Source organism: Leptopilina heterotoma, unplaced genomic scaffold (assembly GCF_015476425.1).
Source record: "Leptopilina heterotoma isolate Lh14 unplaced genomic scaffold, ASM1547642v1 Lhet_214, whole genome shotgun sequence".
Classification (NCBI taxonomy): Eukaryota; Metazoa; Arthropoda; class Insecta; order Hymenoptera; family Figitidae; genus Leptopilina; species Leptopilina heterotoma.
This window is the reverse complement of record NW_025110932.1, coordinates 994,624-1,020,692: the sequence shown is the minus strand read 5'-3', so window position 1 is coordinate 1,020,692 and position 26,069 is coordinate 994,624. Positions and strand designations below refer to the sequence as shown.

The 26,069-nt window shown below is 32.1% G+C and overlaps 3 protein-coding genes across 5 annotated transcripts in view; 1 reads left to right on the top strand and 2 right to left on the bottom strand.

The window, feature by feature from the left end:
- LOC122501785 (homeobox protein orthopedia) overlaps positions 1 to 23,585 on the top strand; it is a 35,647-nt gene extending 12,062 nt beyond the window's left edge. Inside the window, exons 2-6 of one of the 2 annotated variants that reach the window (XM_043611526.1) lie at positions 9,596 to 9,863; positions 15,592 to 15,797; positions 20,213 to 20,559; positions 22,333 to 22,831; positions 22,898 to 23,585. In XM_043611526.1, coding sequence (XP_043467461.1) covers positions 9,596 to 9,863; positions 15,592 to 15,797; positions 20,213 to 20,559; positions 22,333 to 22,819 — 1,308 coding nt within the window. In that variant the 3' untranslated portion in view covers positions 22,820 to 22,831; positions 22,898 to 23,585. Of the gene's footprint in view, positions 1 to 9,595; positions 9,864 to 15,591; positions 15,798 to 20,212; positions 20,560 to 22,332 lie in introns of both variants that reach the window. The other variant, XM_043611527.1, reaches the window with a different exon arrangement.
- The window catches only part of LOC122501784 (chromosome transmission fidelity protein 18 homolog), a 56,105-nt gene that overhangs the window by 10,227 nt on the left and 19,809 nt on the right, over positions 1 to 26,069 (bottom strand). The window lies entirely within an intron of this gene.
- On the bottom strand, positions 101 to 1,720 carry LOC122501786. 2 transcript variants are annotated; one of them, XM_043611529.1, is made up of 4 exons: positions 1,301 to 1,719; positions 1,030 to 1,230; positions 745 to 950; positions 101 to 444 (listed from the first exon to the last, which is right to left on the bottom strand). In XM_043611529.1, exons 1-4 carry the CDS (start codon positions 1,340 to 1,342, stop codon positions 441 to 443), a joined length of 453 nt encoding a protein of 150 aa, XP_043467464.1. In that variant the 5' UTR covers positions 1,343 to 1,719; the 3' UTR covers positions 101 to 440. The 2 variants fall into 2 exon arrangements, with proteins under 2 accessions (XP_043467464.1, XP_043467463.1); XM_043611528.1 differs by having other exon boundaries at positions 103 to 444; positions 768 to 950; positions 1,301 to 1,720.

Below are 26,069 nucleotides of genomic sequence, written 5' to 3'. Positions count from 1 at the left end.
ATTATTGAAAAAATTAAGAATTAACCAAAACAAAAATTATACTTGAATTTTTTATTTATTTATTAAGTTATAAGTACATGTCAATTTATAGTAATAATTTAACATTTTAACTAATTCAAATGCAGTCGTTTACGGTGGTAATCATTTATTATTCATTTCATTTTCAGTGAGACAATCTAAATATTGTTTTTCAACCCTATGATAATTGATATTCAATTGATTCTTCATTTCTTTGTAGCACAAGTGAAATTTTATATCGAATTCTTGAAAATCGAAAATTTTTGAATTTATTACTTTATTCATTTTGTCATGAAGAAATTCTTTCAATATTTCCATTTTTTTCCGTCCTTGAAATAAGCATTCTGAAAAATTGATTCTTTCTTCCTTTAATTTATTACAATTTTGATGCATGGAATTGCAACTGTTTTTTATCTCTTCACCTAACTGAAAATAATTACAAGTACACATTTTCAAATTTCCAAATTGACTCTTATTTTTGATAAAATGAATTCTATAGACGCGTACACGTAATTTAAATATAGTGACGTTTATATATTAAATTAAAAGTTGTCCCTCTCTAAATCTAAATTAGTAGAATTTTATTAGTTATTGTTTCCATGGATGACTGACGACTTTTCCCCTTTTCTAAGTCATTTGGTGGATTACTTTTCGTCATTTCATTACTAACTTTCTACTAATTCAGAATTAGAGAGCATAATTTATTGTATAATGTTACACATGTACCTAGAAATTTTCAATATAGTTACCCAAGATATGTGTTCCATATAAGTAAAATCATTCGAATTGAATTCATTAAAATAAATGCGATTAATACTTGCAGAACAGTTGAGTTGGTATTGTAAAGGGAAACGTAATAATACCCAAGAAAATTGCTCAAAAGTACTATTTTTACAAATGTTTTTTCTTTCTACTGAAGCTATACTCTCGTTCTGCGAATAACATAATGGATATGTATTTAAATTTTTGTAATTATAATTTACAATTTTTGACAAGTTGTTTTATACTCACAATTAGAGCTATTCGTTTGAGGACGTATTCCAGAGAAGCAATTTCATTCTGCTCATACAGTTTTCTTATTCGCTGTGATTGTTGAAATTGGGTGGATGTGTAAAATTCTGTAAAATTCCTTATTTCTTTTGTCACATATTCATTTAATTCAATGATTTCTTTGGAAATTTCGACTTCATGTTCCAAATATTTAGAATCAATCTGAAGGAAAAGTAATGTTTTAACAATAAAAACAATAGTTAAATAAAAATGTATAATATTTTCTACTTACTGGAAAGACGAAGAAAACAAATGAAAATAAAAATAATAGCATAATTCTATGTATAAGTGAGCTAAAATAATCTATATTGCAATTCAAAGATCCGTTATTACTGTAATAAAGACAGTTTTCATAAAAACTTGTATTTATAGTAAAACTTTATCAGATAACACTAAATTGTTAAGAAACAATTATTGAGTTCATTGTAATGAATTTAATAGAAAATTATACACCGTATACACCTGAGTAAATTTCCTTTAAATGTAATACGTGTATAAATAACGAGGGAAAATGTTTGTCTAGTCTATGTTTCATTAAAACCAGTGAATTCAAATGCTAAATCAGTGAAAATATACATTGAGTCTAGACGTGTTGTCTAGTTCTATAAACTAGAAGCAATTTTCTTCAACCTTCAACGCTTTCAATATTGTTCCAACTTTTTGGTGTTGAATTTTATTAATCATGGGTTTCAAATATAAAAATGTTACTGTGTAATTTTTCAAGTGATTTTTTTAATTGTTACTCACTATTAAAATGACTAATGTAAGATTTATTAAAAATTATACAAGTATAAATTTATATAAATAATTCATGAAAAATTTAGAAACATGTATGAACACTTGTTTTAACAATAAAATATTTTCCACTGAGAGAACTTTGTTTCGAAATTGAGTACGCTGCCGTTTCATTTTTGTAAAAAATAAGAAATTAGAAGAAAATTTAATCTCTCTTCCACACATACAATGAAACAAATTAAAAGGATTAAAAATTTGTACTTTTTTTAAAAAAGAAACACACATTTTCCATATTGCATTTTAATGTCTCTGAAATGTAAAACTAATTTTTCGAATAAGGGAAGTAGTCGCGTATGCCAAGTTAACCTCCACATTAAATGTATTGAAGTATATACGAAGCACAGAACGCACTACAGATCTGCTTAACTATAAGATACATTACATTAGATTATTATCTACTAATCGATCTGCCATAACTGCAATACATGTCCAAAGAAATCGTAACAATTTTATTCACTAATTATTACTCTGGCGTCACATCTTCTGCAAACTAATAAGGAATCTTTGATGGATCATATTAAGATTATGTGTATGTGCATAGTGTTCAGTGTAGAGAGAAGCTTAATTTTGTTATCCCGCATTATTGCGCCCATTACAAGCAGGGCATACAATGAGTGCCTTATTGAATTGTGCCGTCCAAGAATAAGGGCTAACGTGCTGCATGAAACTGAACGACAGTTAATTAATTTACGTCAATTCATATACGTAATAGTTATTGGAAGCTCAAGCGGATGGGATGGTCCACTGCGTAAAGGCGACTATGCCAATACAATATTATAATTATTGGACAATTGAATATTTGATAATCATTTATTATTTTAAAGTTACCCTTTTAAATTAAAGCTCAAAATTCGTTGTTTTCGAGGAAATAATGAATTTTAAAATTATCACATTCATGACTCAAAGCAGTGAAAGTATTTAAAAATACGGACTTTAATACGGACCAAAAATTAAAGACCATTTACGAACCAATTTCTGACAAAAATATAACCAGTCCGAGTCAAATAAGAAAACATTTTACTTAAAACTAGAAATTAGATTTTAGATTAGATTTAAATTAATTAGATGGCCCAGTGATAAAATCAATATCTTATATTATAAGAATATTATGTTATTGTAACTTCTTGAAAATTATTTTCATCATTTCAATTCAATTATTATTTTCAAAAATTTTAACTAAAATTCTATTTTAGATCAATTATTTTTAATAATTTTTGAAAAAGTTCTTTGGCAATTTTCAAATCCATTTCTTTACAATATTCAATTTCACGAAATTTCAATTATTCCCAAATTCTTCAATTAAATGCATATTAGAAAATAAAAACTTCAAATAATATAAAAAAAATCAATTAAACTTCTTCAAAAAAATTAATTTCAAAATTTAATTATTTCTATATTGCTATATTGCTATATTGCTATATTGCTTTTAATATTCAATTATAATCTAAAATTTTAACTGAAATTAATTTTTTAAAACAATTTTTATTAGTAAATTCTCTGATTCTTAACTCTCTGAATGTTATCAACAAATTTTTAGAATAATTACATTTTTCGAGGAATAAAATTACATTAAAATAATGTAAATTCTGCGATGAATTTTATTATTAGTAAAAATAATTGAATTCCTAAAAGAATTTTATTATTTACGAAAACAATTGAATCCTTGTAAAAATGTTACCTATTATTTATATGAAAATAATTGAATTATTGCGAAGAAATTTATAAAAAATTTGTAAATAATTGGAATTTCTGTAAAATTTTTTATTAATTATAAAAATGATTGAATGTTTGCGTAGAATTTTATTCAAATTTTTTTTAATAATAGAATTTTTTTGGAAAATTTTATTAAAATAGTAGATATTAAAAATCATTAAACTTGAGAAAACTTTTGAAAAAATTGAAATTTTGCCAAGAATTTGATTAAAATTTTGGAAAATAATTGAATTTCAGAGGAGAATTTTATTACTTATAATAAGATAATTGAAATTTTGACTAGAATTTAAAATAAATTTTGAACACAATTGAATTTCTGCGAAGAATTTTATTATTTTTGTAAATAATTGAATTTTTCTGTATAATCATTTGTAATATTTCTCTAAAATTTTTCAAATTATATATCGAACAATTTCCGAACTTTTCGTCCTTTTTCAATAAAATTACGGAGTTTACGGGCCATTTTTCAAAAAACTGTTTATTTTCACTTGAAAATAAATTTAGAAATGAATCGAGATTTTTCAATTAAAAATAATACCTTCTCATGTGATGAGAATGTAGAAAATAATTTTATCACAAAGTATAAGCAAAACTTTAATTTTTCTAGCCCTCGCAGTTGTGATGGAAAATAAATAATAAACTTTAGAAAGAGAAAGCTGAATATTTAAAGTTGATAAAAAGTTTCTCTAGTTTGTCATTTAAAGGTTTCATGTTCCGCGTTATATTGTTCTGATCATCACATTGCTATTGAAATAATTGATGTAGGCAACTAGCAAAGTGCCGCGTTATGGTGACGTCAAGTTTCAATAATTTGGCACGCGACGACAATCGCATTGTGCCGCTGCGACGCTGCGACGCTGCGCAAATAGCATGAATTGCAATTAAAAGTGATAATTCCTTAATTAGCTTTGTATTCCATTTGCTCGGGGTCGCCTCAGAATCCCAGGAAATTGCCCGATAAAGTAACAAATTTTCTCAGCCTTGGTATCTGAAATTGCTTCTAAATTTTAACATCAAAACAATTTCAATTTATATCTTGTCTTTAATATTCTTATGCAATTTTTTTTGCTTCAGGTATTTATTGTATTAATTAAATGCAGAATTGCAGATTTAGAGATGAGTAAAAACTAAAAATCTTCAGGATGTTTGTGCAATTAAAATTTTATTGATATCCTGTTTTGTTGATCGGTATTGTTGATATAGAATGACTTTTGTACATAGATAATCATTAAGTTAGTATTCATACAATATCTGCAGTGATTGTAACAAATGTAACGGCCAAGTTAAAGAACCAAATTCGTATAAGGATAGATCTATCTAATCTAAAATCCTCAATTAAATAAGGGACAATTGCTCTGTATTACAATCGTGGCTAATTTAAAGTGATTGAAATGGCGCTGCAGAATGTAAGATGAGTTTAAATCAATTTACAAGAATCGTCTGATTAACCATTTATTCACTTCACATTATATTTCAAAATCAAATGCCACAATATCCAACATACTTTTTACATGGCATTCTTCAAGTAATAAGAAGTTATTTAAAATTCCAATTATTATTCCAATCCATGACTGTTTAATTTAATAACACAATTTAATAACACAAGTATTGTGTCTTTTTTGTGTCTAGGAATTTTCACTTGAATGCCGAATAAAACTGAAAATTTCTTTTCTGCATGTGGCTCAGTAGAAACCAGTAGAAACGACGGGTTAAAGGGTGTTGGGGAACATACGCGTCGACAGAAGGGACGAAATGTAGCGAGGCTAATCCGCATACGGCCTTCGGGTGCCGCGATTTGAGAGATCCACTTTTACCCCATCCACTAATAAGTGCATAAGAATACAGTCCCCTATGAAAATAGTCAGCATGTGGTCCGTGCTCGGTGGCTCGATGTGTATTTGTGGTGTTGAACCACCCGAGCGGGAGATTATGCCAGTGTTTTATTGTGCGATCATCCGACTGGGGTTGGGGATATATTGAGGTTTCGAGTGTGTTTACTCCTCGACACTCATCTACCAAAGATATTATACCCTTTACGCTGCAATATATTCGTCATTTACTCATTTTACTTATGAAGATGTTCAATTTTAAATTGTAAATTTGCTTTGATAATTGTCATTCAGACCCTTTTTTATTTTACTGATGAATAATTAAGGATTACTTATAGTTATCTGACATTTGTCAGATTATCAATAACAATATGTGCGGGACATATTAAAAATCGGTGTAATTCTTACACTTGTTTTTTAAAATTTGTAATTGAAAAAAGTCTGGATTTAATAGACGCAACATACCCGTGTAGAAATTGCCATGTCATAACATGGCCTACACAATGATCAAAAGATCTGAATGGTTAAATTTCTACACGGGTATTAAGGATGAAGTCGATATTGTAAATTCAACTTATTTTTTAATGATTTAATAATTTGAAGAATTTATCTCGAGTGACAAATTTTGAATTCATATGAATTTATGCAAAAGAGATGATGTGTGTTTTGTTATAAGAGCAAAACTCGATTACGTGAAAGATTCCCATTAGAGGGATTGTAAACTCATGTAAATAAATAACGAATGTATTGGGGTTCTCTATATGGCTAAGCAGGCATCGATCGCCAAACTTAATAAACGGCAAGTTATAAATTTCTAATAAGCTTGTCATATTATATAGGTGTATATATTTATGAATATATGCGATTACGTGCACAAGTCCTTTTGTCCAACGAATGGCTTTAAAATCATAAACCCTCTCTCTCTTTTGCTCTCAATTAATCTATGCCTCCCTCTTCGTCTACGGGTCTCTAGTACGAAGGGACAAATTGAATTTTTGATCATGACATGCTGGATCCCGGGAAAAGCCGAGTGCCGTCGAGATGATACTAATTGAAATTTGAAATTGATATTAACCAATTATTACCCCTAGCTCTCTCTCTATCACGTTTCTGTCTTTCTCTTCGGTTCCCCCGTTCGCCCTCTATGTTTGTCTTGCAATCATCCTCTCGTTGGATATCAAAAATAATTCATATGACAAATTCAACAACAGCGTTTTGAGTTTGGATCCGAATATTAAAGACTTTTGCTACAAATGAGTTTACAAACATATTCATTGAAAGGCTTTATATACATTAAGATTTCATAAAAAGAAGAAATTATTTAGGTACACGAATGGAAAGTTATTCGACGTAGGTATCAAAGACGAGTTTTTTTTATTTTATTATCATGAAACTAAATTTTAATATTTGTTTTAGAATATTTTCGGTTTCGACGAAGCAATATGAAGGAAATAATTTTTTTTTCTATTTAAACTAAATATGCAATTTAAAGAAATACAGTAGAAAAGTTTAAAAGGTTTTCATGGTAATATTGAAATATTGACTTTAAAAAATCAAGAAAGAAGCAAGATATGAAAACTTCTCTTATGGAAGATTTATATATATATCATTCAATGTTCTCAATAATACTGAAAGCAAAATATTATTTGCCTACAAATTAAATTCAACTTTGGTTAATTTCACGATTCTACATTTTGAATAGATGGAAAATGAAATTAAAGTTTATATAAAAATAAAAAGTAATTTAGACATGAATGATATAGGTATTGTAATAGTTACCCGTGCAGAAATTTTGACCGGGGCCAGGTCGGGGCCAGATCGGGACAAACCGGGCCCCGATCTGGCAACCCGACCTGGCCCCGGCCTGGTTGAAACACTAAAACCGACCGGGGCCATGGCACTTTGCCCGATCTGGCCGCCCTGTCGGGACCCGGTCGGGGCCATGGGATTTCCCCCGATCTTTTCGCTACCCAGGTAGAATTCCAATACTGACTGCATTTTATTATATTAAAGCTTGTTATTTGATTATTAAAGAATGGGGAGTATTTACTTCAATATTAATGATTATTATTAATATTTTTGTAGTAAATAAACTTTTATGAGTGTCATTAAAAATGTAAATAGTTATTAGAATTGCTTTTATTGAACTAAGTTTTTAAAAAAAATATTTTTCTTATTTTCTTTCATTAATTTAGACAGACTATCTTATTTAAATTAATAATTATTTATAATTATTATTATTGTTAATAATTATTTAAACCTATACTTTATGTAACATTATTAAGAATTATACACAAAACACTTAAAACTAAGACGGAAAAATATCGCACGCACGGGGGACCGAACCCTAGACCTCGAGGACGCAAGTCGAATACACATACCGCATAGCCACGCAAGCTTGGAAGCGACCTCGCTTAAACTTCCTTTTGAATCATGGGACCGTTATATACAGTGTTATCATAATAAATTGACTGTATCATATTTATTTATAGAAAAATTATTAAAAATGTATGTTATATATATATATATATATATATATATATATATATAAATTAATATGTTTATCATAATAATATGGTAAAAATTATTAATTTAATTATTTATTCTATATTATTTATAATTTAACTATTTTTTAAAATAATAAAAATTTTTTCATTATTAATAATTCACAATAATACTAAAAATTATTAATTAATAATAATTTATTTTTTTGCCTTAAACATGGAATTTCAATTTAAGTGTGAAAAACAATTAAGAGTTTTTAAGAGTTATAAATGTCAAAAATAATATGTTAATATTATAACCACAAAAAAATTTAACATTTTAGGCAATATTTTTGGTTATCACCATGATAACATCGACAAATGGTTCACCCTCGACAATTGGTGCGTTTGTCCTATTGTTTTAAATTAAAGGAGAATAAATTCTTAAGACATCCCTCGAGGACAATTTTTGAGTTTTTAATTGTTTATAATTTTTATTTTCAAATTTCAATCAAAGTTAACAAATTAACACAATTTTTTAAAAACGGACGTTTATTTTCTTATTCCGTTACTGCACATGCTCTAAATCAGTTCAAATTAATCCAATATTACCAGCAGACAATTAAAAACCCATAAAGTAATATATTTCAATTGTCATAAACAACATTAATTAACAAATAGTTAACTTATGATCCTGTCCAACAGAAAATTTTTGTTGCAAATTTTCTTTTTTACTTAGGTTCTTTTAAAGAATATATGTCTTTTTTGCTTATAATATAACTTATTTAAATATTTAATATTATATATCCGTGGTCTTTTAACATTATCTAAATAAAAAAGTAAACGTGAAAAAAAAATTTTTGGTGGAAAGGAACAAAAATTAACTATTTGTTAATTAATATTATTTGTAACCATTTAAATAAGTTATTTTTTAAACAAAAAGGACACATATTTTTAAAATGAACTTAAATTAAAAAGTAGACGTGAAAAAAAATTTTTTTGGTGGACAGGAGCATAAGTTACATAACTATTTGTTATTTAATATATTGTTTATAACAATTTAAATAAGTTATTTTTTAATCAAAAAGGACAAATATTCTTTAAATAGACTTAAATTAAAAAGAAAATGTGAAAAAAAACATTTTTTAGTGGAAAGAAATCAAAGTTAACTATTTGTTAATTAATATTGTTTATAACAATTGATATAAATTACTTTCTGTTTTATTAATTATATGGTGGTCATATTGTATTAATTTGAACTGATTCAGATCATATGCAGCAACGGAATAAGAAAATAAGCCTCCTTTTTTGAAAAATTGTATTAATTTGTTAACTTTGATTGAAAATAAAAATTATAAACAATTAAGAACTAAAAAATTGACCTTAAGGGATGTCTTAAGAATTTATTCGCCTTTAATTTAAAATAAAGAATACTGAAACCGGTTAAGAATTGTAGGCTGTAGACAGTTTTGAACAGTAAATTGTAAAAAAAATCCCATTGTGCGCTGTTTGTAGATCCTTGGGCAAACCCGGTCTGGTCCTGGTCGGGGCCACGAAGTCGGGGCCAGATCATGAAATCCCGACCGGGGCCAGGGCGGTAATCGGGAACAAAAGTGGCGATTTCTGCACGGGTAATTTGAAGGAAAGTGAGGCAGAATTGAAATTCACAGTATAATTGTGTAAAAATGTAAATTTCGTTTATTGCAGATTGGATCTGTTCACACGCATCAAGCTTTAAACCATCTACATCAACAACAGCAACTGCAGCCGCAACAGCAGTCACCTCAGTCGCAGGTGCCGGGGGCAGGAGGAGGGGGAGGAGCAGCAGCAGCCGGTGGCGCTAGTGGTGGGTCGGGGGGTGCTGTGGGGGTGATGGCCAGGAGCGGTGGGATATACTGCTATCACTGCCCCCCCGGTATACCGACCCCCCGACTTCCACCCTCTCTCGATTACCCCTTCGCCCCAACGCACCCCTGTAAGTTCGCTTTTTATACTCTTTCAGTATCTCATTTCTTCTTGTCCCTCACTCCACAAAAAAACCCTAAATGTCGAATTTATATTGACTTTACATTTTTCAATTGATACTCTCTCGCAGATTAAAGCAGGGTCTACATACTGTGGAAAAATATAAAATATAGCGAGCAAGTTTTCGGTAAAAAGTCGATAGAAAATGGTAAAGAACAAAAATTATATTCTATTATCATTTGAAAAGGTTTTCCATCTGATATCAGGTGATTTCCTGAAAAATATTTCAAAGTTTTATAATTTGAAGGAATAGAAAGCTTAACGTATACAGGATTCAACTTCTGAAGCTTAGAAATTTCTCAATATAATTTAAGGATATAGCCGAACATCTGTCGTTGAAAGTTCGAAAATCATGGCATTATCGGGAAATGTATAATAGACTTGAATGATGGCTGTATAAAAGTAGTAACTTTTGATGCCATTACTTGGAAATAGAGACAAGGAGAAGTCGCTGGAAAAACTACACGTAGAGGGAAATCTAATGACACCCCGACCGTTGCTAATGAGCGAATGTCGGTGGTCCAAGAGGGTGGGAGAGACTAGAGAGAGAATTGAGGTCTCTGGACTGTGGGCCGAGTGAACCCACTTACCGACTTATCACGTAGTTACCTAATCTGTTTATCCCGACAGGGGGGAACATCTCACAGTGAAGGGTGCCCGAACGTCCCTGAGGGCCCTTCCCTTTCCCCCCATTCAATCATCCAACATCATTCACTGCGCCTGTAGCGGATCAGTACATTTCGTTCAGAAGAGAATACTAATTTACATTTTATAGCTTAAATTTTAAAATATGTCTGACATTTCGATATGACATCCGGGAAAAGGGCTCCCCTCTAATCGCATCTCAAAAAAGATGCGATGTCATTATCTAATATTTTTTATCCTGCCGATCAAACTTTCCTGCACAGAAAGAAATAATTCGTCGATAAGTTCATCTATAGTCTAGTTTTGTGAATTAATAATAAGCATTTTAACTTTTTTAGATTTTTAAATGACACAAGATTGGCATGAGATAAGTCGAAAATGGAAACGACGTTTAAATTGAAACGGGAAACTTGATACAATTCATTTTCCATGTCTAGAGGAGGGAGAGGTCAAGTCAAAGTGTTGGGTGCGGACTTGGAAACGATCAGTGAGTAGGTAAACTATCGTGAAAGTTCCGCCTGACACCGAACCGCGGTTTAACCGGAAGTTAGCTTCAAGTGCAAACTAAGTTTAGTGGACATCCAGTTTGTAGCGTCCACTTTGCGTAACTCAGTCTAGCCGGTAATGTAACTTCATCGATGTGTTCCGCCAGAGCAAGTGCCGACACAATCAATCGACCTTTTCTCTCTCTCTCTCTCCCTTACTCTTTTATTGACTTATTTTCTCACTTCTTCCTTTGTTTTCGCAGCATCCTTCCTTTAAAATTAAATTCTTTCCGCTCCAAATACATTTACACCAATTGGCTTAGGTACATAAGCTTAAAATCAAATTTACTTCCAAGTTGAGCATTGAGTGAACAATGAAATCACAAAGCAACCAACTATCAAAGAAGATAATAATTTTAATGGCTTCTTTTTGACCACAGGTTAAATACAATATTTCTCCAGTGTTGTAGTTGGAGAAAATAATTAATCTTAGCATCTACTTTTCTAATTTTTCCAATAATACACGAAACCTTGATTCAATATATTAGGCCAAGATTGGAAGCCAATGATTTAATAATTCCCAGCACGATAAAAACATGTGCACGTAAATACTGATCATGCTCTGATGCAGAGTTTCATTCATGAACCTCACTTCCGTTATTATTTACTTAATGCAAAATTATTTATCAATAATTACAGTAAGTTTTTAATACAACATTACTTTCTTCAATTTAGTGATTAAAATTCTTCTTTAATTATTTGTTAATACATTGACAGGGAATTTTAGAAACCTTGAAACAACCTGGAAAAGTCGGGGAATTTGGATCGAAATTCTGGAAAATTGTTGTTTTCTAAAGTATTATTGTGTTTACTCTTGAAATCTAATTTTACTTAAATATTTCAAAATAAATTCAATTTTAAAAGAGTTGTTTTTACATTTCTCATAAGTAGATGTTTTAGTTAAAAACACTAAAAAAAATTGAATTACAAATGCAATTACAAATTATTGCAGAAATTCAATTATTTTCAAAAATGTTAATAAAATTCTTGGTAAAATTTTAATTATTTTCAAAAATTTTCCTCATTTCAATGATATTTAATATCTATACTACTTTAATAAAAATTCCCAAAAGAATTCAATTAGTTCAAAATTATTTTAATAAAATTCTACGCAAACATTTCTCGTTTTTTGTATTTTTTTAAATAACTTTTTTCTTTCTAGAAATTTGAATTAATTCTTGTGAAAATTATATTCTTGGCATGAAAACTATAATCGATTGATGTGTACATATATTATGTATAAGTACTTTCCCAATATTTATAAAATTAATCGCTACTTTTATTTAAAACAAATTCAAATTTCGTATTTGTTGAAAACGCAAATTTTGTTTTGGGTTTCTGAGGTTCTTTGCCTGGTTTTCATTTCTTGACTATCGCCTTTCAGAAGAAAGGTTGCATTTTCCTGTTATTGTATAAAAGTTTCAACTCTTGATTTATTTACTTTTTTGTTAAAGTAGAGGAATAATTGAAGAGCAATTAGGAATAAAAAAGAGGAAAAGAAAAGAATAATTTTTTGTTGTCAGACAAGACACTAAATCAAGGGACTTCCGTCGCGAATCAAGGACACTCGTGAAGCTGAACCTCGAGGCAGGCACGTATGCTCGATCCCTTCCTGTTTTCAGAGTGAAAAGCCAGAGAAGAGGAAATTGATATATCTTTGTGTCCCGTGAACCTCCACTTTTCTATCTGGGGCTAAAGGAATAAATTGAGACACGCGCTACCATTGTGAGGGTTCCTTGAAACAAACGAAGAAAAATGATAATAAATTGAATCAAGACGAGTCTCGATGAGTAGTTGAATAACTTGTCTGGATCCCGGCTTTACTTTCCCGAAACTCTAATCAAAGGTCTTGAGTAGTCTTGAGTAGTCTTGAGTAGATTTTCAGAGCAATCGATTGAAATTGAAATAAAAGAAAAATTGGGGGTTTTCGTATATAAATAATGGAACAAAGTGGAAAATTGCGTAATTCAGGTCTGAAATCAGTCCATTATGAATATTATGAATGTTCAATTAGTTCTTAAGGCAACTGAGGGATCTTGTTAGTAGAAACGCTGCTATGTCGAGAACGAAAATGCGTATATATATATATATATATATATATAAGCTAGTGAAACGTGCACAAATGAGGCTTCGCGTGCACCATAAAGCGAATGAGAGAAGAGAATGAATAGACGAGAAGAGAAATTCGAGGGAGAGAGAGAAGGTAAACGCGGCGAAGCTCGGAACCGCTCATCAATGATGCAAAGCAATCAGCGCAATTAATTACAGCGGCGCTAAGCCCAGCTTAGCGAAAAACACAAATTAATTTCCTAAACTCATAAAAATTCATGGTTCTCTCTCTCTCTCTCGCTCCATGTCGCGTCAAACGACAACAGAGTTTGCATTGCAGCTTTTATGTTTTGCAACAGTGACCATTTTATCATTTATGTCCGCAAAAATCGAGTTGAAACCCTGCAAACTATTTTATAAATTGCATACAAACATTTTCACCAGTTTCTCATTTCACTTATTCATTATGATAATCACTTTTCAACCGATCCTACAAGTAGGTATGAGAAAGTTTTGTCTCATTATAAAAATGTCTTTTTTATATATATATATACTAATATAACTTTTTAACTTTTATAATAACAACTTTTCATAATTCACCGGGTTCTTATACCAAAAAGTCAATTATTCACTGAAATAAAAATTCATTTCATTCAAATAAACGATTGCTTGTCTATTATCAAATAAATATTTGTATCAAATAATTTTCAAAGTCAATTGAATGGTATTTCATATACTGAAATTCAGCACCCGGATTAAAAAACTCAATTTGTGCTCGAACGGAGTGTTTTATTTAGATAAAAAAAAGAAGAAACATAAATTTGAAAATGAAAATTTTCAAATACCCTTGTAGAGAATGAAAATGCGCAACTTTTTACATAATTTAAATAAATAATTATTGTTATTTACTGGCTCCTTACACCAAATAGGGGTCGTTCAAAAAATATGTAACGCTTTTAGGGGGGAGGGGGGTCAAGCTATTTGTTACAGTCAGCAGAAAAAATGGCGTTAATGTATATACAACATTGCGTTACATGGGGGAGGGGTGGGGTCAAAATATCCGAAAAATAGGGTTGCGTATTTTTTGAACGGCCCCATACCTATAAAGGAACTTGCAGTTTTTTTCCAACTGTGCAATAATACTCTGTTTGATTAATAGTAAAATAAGAAGAAAATCTGTATGTTTCTAGGTGCTTGATGTAGGAAATTAGTATATATAAAACAATTATTTGTTTAAACAATTGCTGAATAGTTGAATTCATTGAATAATTTTCATTTTATACTACTCAGCTTTCAGTTAATTGCAAAATCAGAAGAAACCTGCAAGTTTCTAAATGTTTTGTGTTAGAAGTTAGTAAATGACAACAGTTAGTTGTCTAAGCAATTCTTGAATCGATAATTAAATGTTTCATGTTTATGTGTTATTGTAATTTGGTCGATAAATTACAAAATTCCAAAAAACTGCATTTCTCCAAGTGTATGGAGAAAGAAGTAACAATAATAAATTGTTTAAACTTTAAACAAATGAAGACTATATAAACATAAAACATTATAACATTTGTAAAACATAAAACGCTTGCAGTAAAAGTTATTAATTATTTCCAACTTGTTTGGAAAAATTTAAGAATAATATTCTTCAATATTTTTGTGCATGAATTGGCAAATGTTATGAATATAAACAATAAAATGTGTAAAAAAAAACTTTTTTACCGTTTTTCGAAAGCTTTGTAGATTTTGTTCAGCACTGTAAAAAGAAAGGTACTAATTTAGTACCAAAATTGGTACTAAATCGTAATTTGGTTCTATATTTTAGTACCGAAATCCGCTCTAATTTAGAACCTTTTTTTTATAGTGAGTGACTTAAAAGTTTGTTTAATTTGGTGCAAAACTCTAGTAGGTCAATATTATTAATATGCGGACTGACCCCTCTAAGATGGGATTTGGTCTATAGCTAAAAAAATTATTTGATTCAAGTAAATATTTATTTTCATGTTACACAAATAATCTATTATTTGAATCAAATAAATTATTTTTTCAGTGTATACTATTTGAAAAGTAAACTGACTTAAAACTCCTGACTCAAATTAATTTCAAATACTGCTATTAAAAGTGTATAAAGTAGAAAATGTCTGACGTAGCTTGTCTTTTACTACTTACCATTGAAACACAAATTACAAGAGTGTGTTAAAGGTTTTGTCTGACTAAAGACAGTTGAACTACTGAAACGATAGTTTTGAAAATTTGTGTTTGACTGGATTTTTCATTTTTTTATAGTGTTAATTTTCAATAGAAAAGACAATTCTTTTCAAATCATTACTTTTCTTGTACAGTTTATATGTACCACTTGTTTAAAAAAAACCGCATACTTTTTCACCCTGAGATAATTATAAGGCTTTGAAACATCATTTGACTGAAATTTTTTTCTTTCTTAAATTTAAGATACAAGCTACTCTGCTTACCATCCGGCACTTCATGGAGTCAGTGAAGATTCCTTCGTGAGAAGAAAGCAAAGAAGAAATAGAACAACATTTTCTTTACAACAACTTGAGGAACTCGAAAATGCTTTCGCTAAGACTCATTATCCGGATGTTTTTACCCGAGAGGATTTGGCCATGAAAATTAATTTAACTGAAGCGAGAGTTCAGGTGAGACCGAAGAACAAAACTTTGTTTCTTGAAAAAGAAATTACTTTCACTTTTTCTAAGGATATGAATTTCAGACGAAAAACGTATTGCAACACTTTCGATTGGTTTTTTGTCTCAATTTGACATCCTTATAAAAACTGTGTCTTCTCAAATATTTAAAAACATTAATTTTGTTTAATATTTGAATTTGGAAAAATTTAAACAGAAAAAAAGTTTTTTGGATTAAAAATAATTTTTTGAAGGCAACAATTAACAGTTGTGATGTGATAAATAAGATGTATATATGAACAGGGTTAATATGTAAGAAAACAAGAAATAACACAAGGGGCATCATGCCCCCTCGGGGCTTGCTAACACCCTCAACCTGACGTAATCTTTTGACAATGGTAAGCCGGTAATCTCCGGGATTACTTTGTACTCGGCACTGCTTACGAGCAGCATTTTACACGTGGTGACTCGTCACAGTCTATTCTATAAACACCTACATAATTATTATCAGATTTTATGTGTGAATTCTCAGTTTTTAATCCTCCATTTACTAAAGTCGCAATTTATCATTTCTCGTATATTGTGTGTCAATTAGATTCATTATTAACTAATAGAAGTAAATTGTTATTACCTATATAGTATATACACAGCTTTCTCAATCAGTTGAAAATAATTGCGAGGCGAATAATTTCCAATTAATAAGCATAAGTGCATAAAAATAAGCCCCAAATCTGTTTGAAGCAGAGATCGAGGCCAGCAAGCCAAAATATTTATTTATGAGCATATAATAGAAAAAAAGTTGTTTATAAATGAAACAAGTTGAAATTGTGATTTGAATTCAAATTCAAGTGGAAGAAAGATAAATTTGTAAATTGTAAGATATGCAAGGAGTGGGAGGACAGTTTTAGTATAGAGCATAATGGGGTATAGTACAGAGCCCCAAGTATGACGCAATTACGGCGCAGACTCATTGTTTCATTAGTGAAGACAAAGAGAATCTGGAATAATGGACAAATAGGCGCGCTTATGTAGTGCTTTCTCCTACTCCAATTAGATGCTTCTGGGGGGCCCGACGAAGCACGTTCTCCTCACACGCGTCACATAAACTTTACTCTACATACACATGCACAATTACAAGAGCAATAAATCTTGCTTTTTTTGCAAATTTTACTCTTCTTCAATATTATATTCAATTATTGAATAAATAATGTCGGATGAAATTTGCAGAATTGATTTGAAAAAGGAAGAAATTCTTTAATTCCATTAAGCAAACCGTATATATCAAGGATTAAATTTCCAGTGTAAATTCTGAATACAGTAGAAACGGTGGAAAATATATGTATAGGTAGCTGTCGAGAAAGAGTATAGAAGGGGAAGGAGAGGAGACTACGGTTAGTCCCAGGGGAATGAAGGCTTTGTTCCCAGCTATTACTCGCCTCCGCAACCCTTAGGATATTATTATATCTTCCCGTCTGCCAACGGTCTCTACATCACTCCAATACTCGCGCGTTCTTGGCGCTTCAAAAACCGCACTAGGTATACCTATAAAAGAAGCAAAGCTCATCGTATTTATTTTATTAAATCATTTTCCAACGATACTCATTTTCTCACGTACATTTGACATTTTTACCGGCGAAAGCAGGCGAAAGCCATTTTTCAATATATCGTCCGATCTGTACCAGCCTCGAGTTTTAAAACAATAATCAAAGATCTATAAATGTTTTCCCATAAAAGTCTACAACTTGAAAAATATACATTTAAAACAAGTGCAACTTGTCGCAAGTAGAATATTTTCTCATTCATCTCAGACTCATAATTAGATTTCTATTGGTATGGTTTTCATACTGACAGGTGTGATTCACGTACAAGCTCAAGGTGGGAAATGAAAAATAAAATTTTAATGAAACTAGAATTATCCAACAGTCCCAAAAATAAATAAATGAAATAAAGAAACACTTATTTTGTGAGATACATTTTCTATAAAATTACGATGGCGGTGTCAAGAGTTAAGTAATGAGTTGAATAGTAATTGGATTATTTTGCGCAAAAAATGGACGTATGTTATTTATGTGGCGCTAAAGCAGAACAAGTTCTAAAAAAAAGAAGGGAAACCCAGGAGACTGCTGGAGTATAATAAAGTCTATTTCAGTTGGCATTATGTCAAGTTAGCCTCGTTAGAGAAACTCGAGCTTTTTAAAATACACTCGAGGACAGTGGTTGCTGCCGGCTCGTTGAACATGCACACCAACCCTTGCTACATACTTTGTTCTGGATGCAATTGACTATGCGTTTGTTGATAGCCAGCACCCCGCACCGGCCCCATACTAATTCTTCCTCTTTCACTTTGCACCTTTTCTCTTATTTATTGTTATTCATATACATATTTCTGACTCTGTGATGGGAAATCCTATAGGAAAACTTGCTTTTCTTGTACATGCAATAATTGTAATATATTATGGATTTAAATCCTCTAATTCAAATATACAGACAGTACAAATAATATAATTGTTTTTTAACAAATTTTTTATTCATTTATAAATTGTTTCTATTATTATCAATTCAGCTCTGAAGCGAGAAATTATTTCATTAATATATTCAGTATCAAATTCTTTATAATCATCATTACCTTATTACGGTGATCATTATCAATTTAAAGCCATTCAAATGACGAAACGATCTAGGGGAGACTAAAGTCCTTAACATGACATGATCGAGTTTCATAAAAGGAGAGTCAGCTTTTAAAACAAGTACCACTTTAAACTGAATTAAATTGTAGTCCATTTCGTATTACACAATTATCAATATTATATTTATTCACTGATTATCAATTATCATTAATCTTTTATAATGTTAGTGAAATTATATATTATATATATACTTACTTGCAATATTAATTTTCATAAAAATGTTTTTTTTCACTCTCATTATATTATAATTATATTGACATTTCAATAACTGATACATATAAATTTATAATTAATGTAATATTCATTTAAGAAAATGAAATTAGCATTTACTTTATCTGATGTATATAGATAGTGTTTCTCATTAAATACAAAATCACATAAATTCAGCATTGATTTGGTTTAAAAATGTTGCATCTTAACTAAAGACTTCATTTTTGCCTTAAAATAATAGACGTTATATTTACTGTGATAAACGTCTGTATAAAGAATATGACACTTTTAAGTCTTCGGTAAAAAAATCCAGGGTTGCCGCGCGCACGCAACCTGGAAACCTGCAAACTTGGAAATGTCAGAGAATTTTGATCGAAATTCTGGAAAATTGTTGTTTTCTAAAGTTATTGAATTTATTCTAAAAATCTAATGTTACTTAAATATTTTAAAATTAATTCAATTTTAAAAGAATTAGATGTTTTAGTTAAAAGAATTAAAACAAATTGAATTTTCAAGCAATTACAAATTATTGCAGAAATTCAATTGTTTTGAAAAGTAGTAAAATTCTTTTCAGAAATTCAATTATTTTGAAAAATTTTAATAAAATTCTTGGCAAAATTTTAATTATTTTCAAAAACTTTCTTGAATTCAATATGATTTTTAATAGCTACTACTTTAATAAAAATTCCCAAAAGAATTCAATTAGTTAAAAAACATTTTAATAAAATTCTACACAAACATTTCATTATTTTCATAAATAATAAAATTTTTTACAGGGATTTATTTATTTTTATAAAAAATGAAACTCATCGCAGAATTTCAATTATTTTTATTTCTCGAAAAATGAAATTATTCTTAAAATTTTTATTAAAATTTGTCAAGACAATTCAATTATTTATAAAATTTGTTGATTAAATTCTTTATGAAAATTCATTTTTAAGAAACATAATTGAATTTTCAAAAAGTTTCAATTTAAAATCTTTGAAAATTTGAACTTTTTATAGGTACCTATACTTTTAATTAAGAATTTTGCAGAATTAATTTTTTTTCAAAAAGTTTAATGGAATTTTTTTTTAATTATTTCAAGTTTTTAATTTTTAATATATTTAATTTAAGAATGTCAGAATAATGAAAATTTCGTAAAATTAAATTGTAAAAAAAAGAATTTAAAAATAAATTCTCAAAGAACTTTTTCAAAAATTGACTTAAATTTTTCTTAATTCCTATGGAAAAATATAAATGAGTAAATATTTATTTAAAAATAAAGTTCTTTAGAGTCAGAGAAAAAGTGAAAGTTTTGTCTGTAAATCAGAGAATTATTTAATTGGGTAAAATATAAGTGTAGGTATTTTAAAAACCTGGAAAAATTCCGTTTTCTAACCTGGAAAACCTGGAAAAGTGAGGGAATTTGAAAAGAGCAAAAGCGTGACGAATTTATTTCGTGGATTTGCCTGTATATATTTAATTATCAAAGAAATGAATACTTTTTTTTCTGTAAAATGTAAATAATGAAGGGATTACGTTTTCTAGGTTTGGTTTCAAAATCGGCGAGCCAAGTGGCGAAAGAGCGAGCGCCTTCGGGAGGAGCAAAATAAGCGTGAAAGCGATGGCAATATGCCACCGAATTCGCCAAGTAATTTAGTTACAATTAGTGATGTGCTGGAGAACAGAAGTCCAATTGATGACGACGATTGTCCGAGCCGTAAACATAGTCCAAGCAGTCCAAGTACAACGTCGGCGTCAGTGAGTCCAAAGCATCAACCGCAGATTCAGCCGCCCCTGAATCCGGGCGACGCGACGCCACCGCCAAACCCCACCCGTGACTTACCGCCGTCGAGAGCAGTGGATGTCCCGCAGGGACCTCCTGGAGAGAAGAGGTGAGCTTTCAACTTTGTGCGTGTATTTACGTCTTTAGGAAATATCACCCGAGATCTTATGAACCATTCGCACGGACTCGACTCGGAAGTCCAACACGCGCCATTAAACTGCACTCCGACTTGTTCCGGGCGAAATTCACCAGCGATATGACGGCGGAAGTTGCCATTCTACATCGTACTTTTACATAATTCATTTTAATCTTCTTTTTCACTCATTGTGTCAGATTCATTACAGGACTTTTGCTAATTAGTGACATTGACTTTTAGGAGGCAATTTTTTTTACGAAATTGTCACTGCGTTGTACCCAACGAGTGATTCGATTGTGTGAGGAAAAGGACTCACTGGACTGTTAAATCGGATGTGGCAAAGATGAGCATGAGATATTAATGCGAGATATCTCAAAAGACGCTTTCTCGAAAATCTGCATCTTAAGAAAAGAAGAATGCGCGGAAAACACATAAGAGGTTCATTGGTGGGATAAAATGGTGAACGCGCGCTTCAGGGGCAGAGAAGGGGAGTTGGTTATAGAACTTACTCCTCCATCGTCTCCGCAGTTGTAATTTATTTAAAACTGCTCGCCGTAAATATATCCTCATTATTTATTCAGTTGCTCCTGGCTTGGTTCGGGGTGAAAAGAGGGGCAAGAAGAAGAGGGGGTCGTAGGTGCCGGGGAAGTTAGAAGGGGATGAAACTGGTAAGCTTTGAATTTCTCCTTTGCTTTTCCATGTTGCAGCAAGGTGGGTATACACTACAACCCTCGTCCCCTTTTGGTCTCTTCTTTACACACCGTATCAAGAAAGTGAACCTCCTATCGCAGTATGCGTAACATACTGCGTTATCGTGCTGAGACTCTGCTACTTTAACGTCATTGAATTTTAAATAAAGGCCTTTAATGGATTGTCTTTACGGACCGTGCAGTTTCAGACATTACACTTCTTTTGTACACCTTGCATCTAAAATGCGATTATTTCACACAAAGCCCTCTTTCTTTTCTATACTTTTCGTTAGTTTGCCAACAGTCGAAAGAAGCTTCTTGTTGATGAGATCCTTTTACTGTATTAGCTTCGGGTGCACTGTTCAAATTAAAAGCACGCCGCGGTCCTTGTAGAGGAGTAGCTTTTTTAAAAGTAGTTTCTGTGAGTATAAGATCGATATTTATTTAGTAATAATAATAATAATAATAATAATAATAATAATAATGTAGGTGAAGGGACACATTGCAGCTAATTGCAGCTAATTGCAACTAATACAGCTCTCGGAGGCAATAACCATGACTCTGAATCTCTTCTCCTCCTTCTTTGGATTTTCTCGGGTGGCTCTCTCACTTGTGTAATTTGCTTCTTGCCTTAGCCGTGGCTTTCACCCCCCACCAAGCTGCCACACTCCTCCACCTGCAGCCCCAGCCATTAACCAGGATGCCAGTTCGCTCGTTACATTAATTAACCAATATTTGCGATTAATATTTGAGATAATCATCAGCGCTTCAAAGCAGAAGCCAAGTTGTTCCTTGAGGCCGCGGGGTGAGCGTCAAGCTAGTAATTGGGTTAACGCTTTCAGGTTTAGCGGAAGTAGTTTCAAGGTACACTTGACTGAATCATAAACGTTGCGCGAATCAAATATCAAGAGAAGTGTTTAATCTCGCAGCTCTAAATTTCCATGATGGAATTATTAGAGATAAATTTACAGATGTTATGATTCATTATTAGATGTTCGTTTTACAAGTTTATATTTTTGACTTATACTTTCTACATGAATATTTTCTTTTGTTCCAGCACTCCGAGTTTTAGCACGCCTTCAGCTGGATTCAGGCCAGTGGATCCACCGACGTCTCTGTTCTTCTCACCGCATCTGACACAGTTCTCACCACCACTTTTTAGTAACAAGATCATTAGCACTACACCCACGTCATTGACATCAGCAACGCCTTCTCTGTGGACTACGAGTGATCATCGACCCAGCAGCATACAAGAAATGCTCTCCTGGTCACCCACAGGATGGCCTGGCTCCCTCTGTGGATGCTGTAAGCCAGGGTCGGGAGATCTTCCTCGAACTACGAGTTTAGCCGAACTCAGAAGGAAAGCCCAGGAGCATACCACAGCGTCAGCTCTACTGGGGGGACTCGCTGCATTTCCCGGTGGTCTTCCATTGCCTTTGCCTTTGCCTCTCCTACCACCGTTATTGGGTCTTGCCAGGCGGCACGAACATCATTTGCCAAACATTGCTCACCAAATACAGTCTACTACCAAAGAAGATCCCTAAAGTTGACGACATGTATTAATTGTTGATTTGTTTTACTTGTCTTTTGTCGAGTTATTTTTTATTTGTTGCGTATTTCAGAGCTGCTGTCGCGAACAAGTTCGGAAGACAGCTTATGTATCTTTTCACCGCTGCTTCGATCACGTTTGAACGTATAATTCTCAGAGGCACAAGTTTTATAGCAAACTGAACTCTATCTGACTCCCGGAGGACCAGCTTGTGCCTGCTTGTACCGTGACAATAGCGATTTCATCCTCCATAGGATGTTGTCATAGATATAGACATTAGGTCTCAATTTTCAAGGAGAAGTGATCACCGCGTGCGGGCGTCTTTTTAAGATTTTCTTATATATTCTGTGTATATATAGTAATATAAATTGGAATAGTTTTGTACTTAATAAAAGTTACGAGTCTCTCTCTCTTTCTCTCTCTCCACTCTATAATTACCACAATGCGTGAAAAATCCATACGCGCACTTTTCGAACAAGAGAGTGAATTATAACTTTTAATAAGTGAAATTATACTTACTCAAATTTAAAGAGTAGGATTTACTTGAGCACAAAATTAATTTTCCGCTCTTCTGAATAAGAACGAACAAAGTTGTCTAAATGTAGCAATGATAGAAATGTGTATATTATGTTTTTTGACTGTCACCGTTGATAATTCAAGATTGACTTAACGAAAAGTATATTACGTATATGACTAGATATATATGTAGAAAACACTAAAGGTAGTGCCATCTAATAAACTTGTTCTTGTGATGAAGAAAATTGATGTTTCACTAAATCCTTTCATGTCGTCTTTTTCCGCATATGAAATTATTGCATGCACACTTGTAAAAATTTTCAAAGCTCAAACACAATTTTTCAAAAATACAAAAATACAGATTAGCAAAGATTTTTATCATTATAAGTTTTTTTGCAAGTTCATAATAAAAATAACTTACTTACCTTTTGCTTTTATAAAAAAAAAAAAAATGAAAAAGTACAAATTGAAATCGGAATTTGCCTTTCATTTGACTCTGATTCACATATACAATCTAGTTTGGAGCAAGTTCATTTACCGCCAATTTAACGGACTCTGGCCGAACGCGAGAGGGGTTGTTAGCATTTCATTCGGACACACACTCGAGTTGTCCAGTATATAAAGATGGTAACTTTGAAACTGGTAAGAAAAAGGACACAAGTTGAAAACGAAGAAGGAAAAAGAATGTTGAGTTTGAAAACGGAGGAGGAAGCAATTAGTTAGGGAAGGAGGGCATACACATATTTTGAAAAAGGTAGGAGCCAGTTTGAAAGAGGGAAGAACAGCAGAAGCAAGTAGAAGCAACTAGAAGGGTTGTTGGCAATCAATGCTCCTCATATAAGAAAAGCTCACCCTCTCTTATGGGGATGAACCCTCTTCTACCTACTCTCGGGGATGCAGAGCGACGCAAGGGGTTGGTCCCGACTCGACCAACCAGAGACAAGACGCCATTGATCGGCACGTGGCTCCGGTTGGCCCACGAGTGTTGACTCACTGGAGGGGGAGGGCGAAATCCAGAGGGTGGGGGGATCGGTGGTCGAGTCGGGAGGGAGGGTGAGGTAGACAAGTTCTACACACTCCGTTACACTTACTGGTAAACCGTATTAATCAACGACATCATGGTTTATCCACCCATTCCTCTCCGTCTCCCACCCTCCGGACAAAGCTCGCTCCCTCTCACTCTGTGTTCGCGTGTGTTTCTACATGACCTTACGACACCCTCCCGTCATTCCGCCTGATTCCGCCATCGGAGATCGCTGCGGCCCGGCGCGGCGCGGCGATAAAGAATCTGTAGACAGAGAAAGATGGAGATTAAAAGGATAAAATGCTGAGTGGTTAAAAGGAGCAGAAAATAGGCGCCAGACCACTTTGAACGAGACGATCGCCTCACAACGACATTTTTTAAATTTCCTTTAAGGATGAATATCAATACTTTTATTCTATGGCAAAATTTCACTGCCTTCATTTTTACTTGAGAATCCGTTCTTTATTTTAATCATTTCATGTGACTAAGAAAGGAATTATGTATATAATTTTTCTTCTTTGATGACTATTCTTTTAGTTATATTAGTGGGTGACAAATTAATGCAAAGGGAAATAGGATGGTAGGAAGGAAGGAGCAAGTGGATTTGAAAATTGAAAATCATTGCTGCTCTTGATCCTCTTACGACGACGAGACATCGTCGATAAATTCTCTTTTCTTTCTCAGTACTATTTGGAAAATCCTTTAATGCGCACTGCGGATCTTTTCCATCCTGTTTCTTTAGCTTTCGATGGGGTCGTATTCCTGATTCCGTAACGGCTTATTGGAAAGACCTTTTATATTTATCGGGAAAAACTATTTGCCATTTTAGTTAGAGCTTTTCAAAAGAGTAACTATATTGTAATACCTATTCATTTGTAATCCCATCTATTTTTTCTGCGATGAATGAAACAGAAAGTCGGTAAAATATAAGCTATAGACGATTTTAGTTTTTATTAATAAACACTAAAAATGAATGTTTTAATCAAGTTTTGAGTTGTATATTTTAAGTCCCAAAAATGGGTTGAAAAGAGAAATTAAAGTTGCTTTGTGTTAATTGTTTACCCAGTAACTTGCTTTCACTTAATGAATCCGTTTTGTCAATTGTTAAAAACCAGATGTGAGTGATTATATTTAGTATAATGTGTAATGAATTCGCGTATGGGATACAAAGCAAAAATGAGAAAATATTAAAATAAATTTCTTGGAAAGAATATTCAAGATGTTTTTATCGCGAGGCATTTAAGGAATAATGTAGCATGTCAGATGAGAGTGGCTTAATGGGCAATGAAACTATAGTTTCATTGCAACTTTGTAAAACTTCTTTTTCAAGTTGATGCAAGTTGATGCAAGTTTCTAGGCAAATGATTGCCTTTTAACGAAAGTCGTCGCACCCAGACGCACCACAAAGTAGCCGCGTATTTTTCCTAATTCCATCTCGAGTCGGCCGGAAGAAGGCGTGTGGAGATCGAGTGAGGGTGCTTCGCGGGCATCATATCGTGCGAGAGGCGGAATGGCAGCTTTGAAATGCAAATTGCCTGACAATGAATTTCGTAAAACCTTTTACCGTACGGAGGGCGCCATGAACGAATAGAATAGAAGGAGGAGGAATAGCTGTCAGAGGGGAGAGCGGAGGAGCTTGAAAATTTCCACAACGATGAAGGAGAAAAGCTGCAAGATGACATCGCAGTATTAATCACTGTCTCAT

What these genes read in the sequence shown, in the direction of transcription:
- LOC122501786 (XM_043611528.1), bottom strand. Translation starts at nt 1,342, where the DNA reads ATGCTATTATTTTTATTTTCATTTGTTTTCTTCGTCTTTCCA. An exon ending in TTGTTTTCTTCGTCTTTCCA is followed by an intron (nt 1,231 to 1,300) that starts GTAAGTAGAAAA and finishes CTTTTCCTTCAG; the next exon opens with ATTGATTCTAAATATTTGGA. An exon ending in TCAAACGAATAGCTCTAATT is followed by an intron (nt 951 to 1,029) that starts GTGAGTATAAAA and finishes TGTTATTCGCAG; the next exon opens with AACGAGAGTATAGCTTCAGT.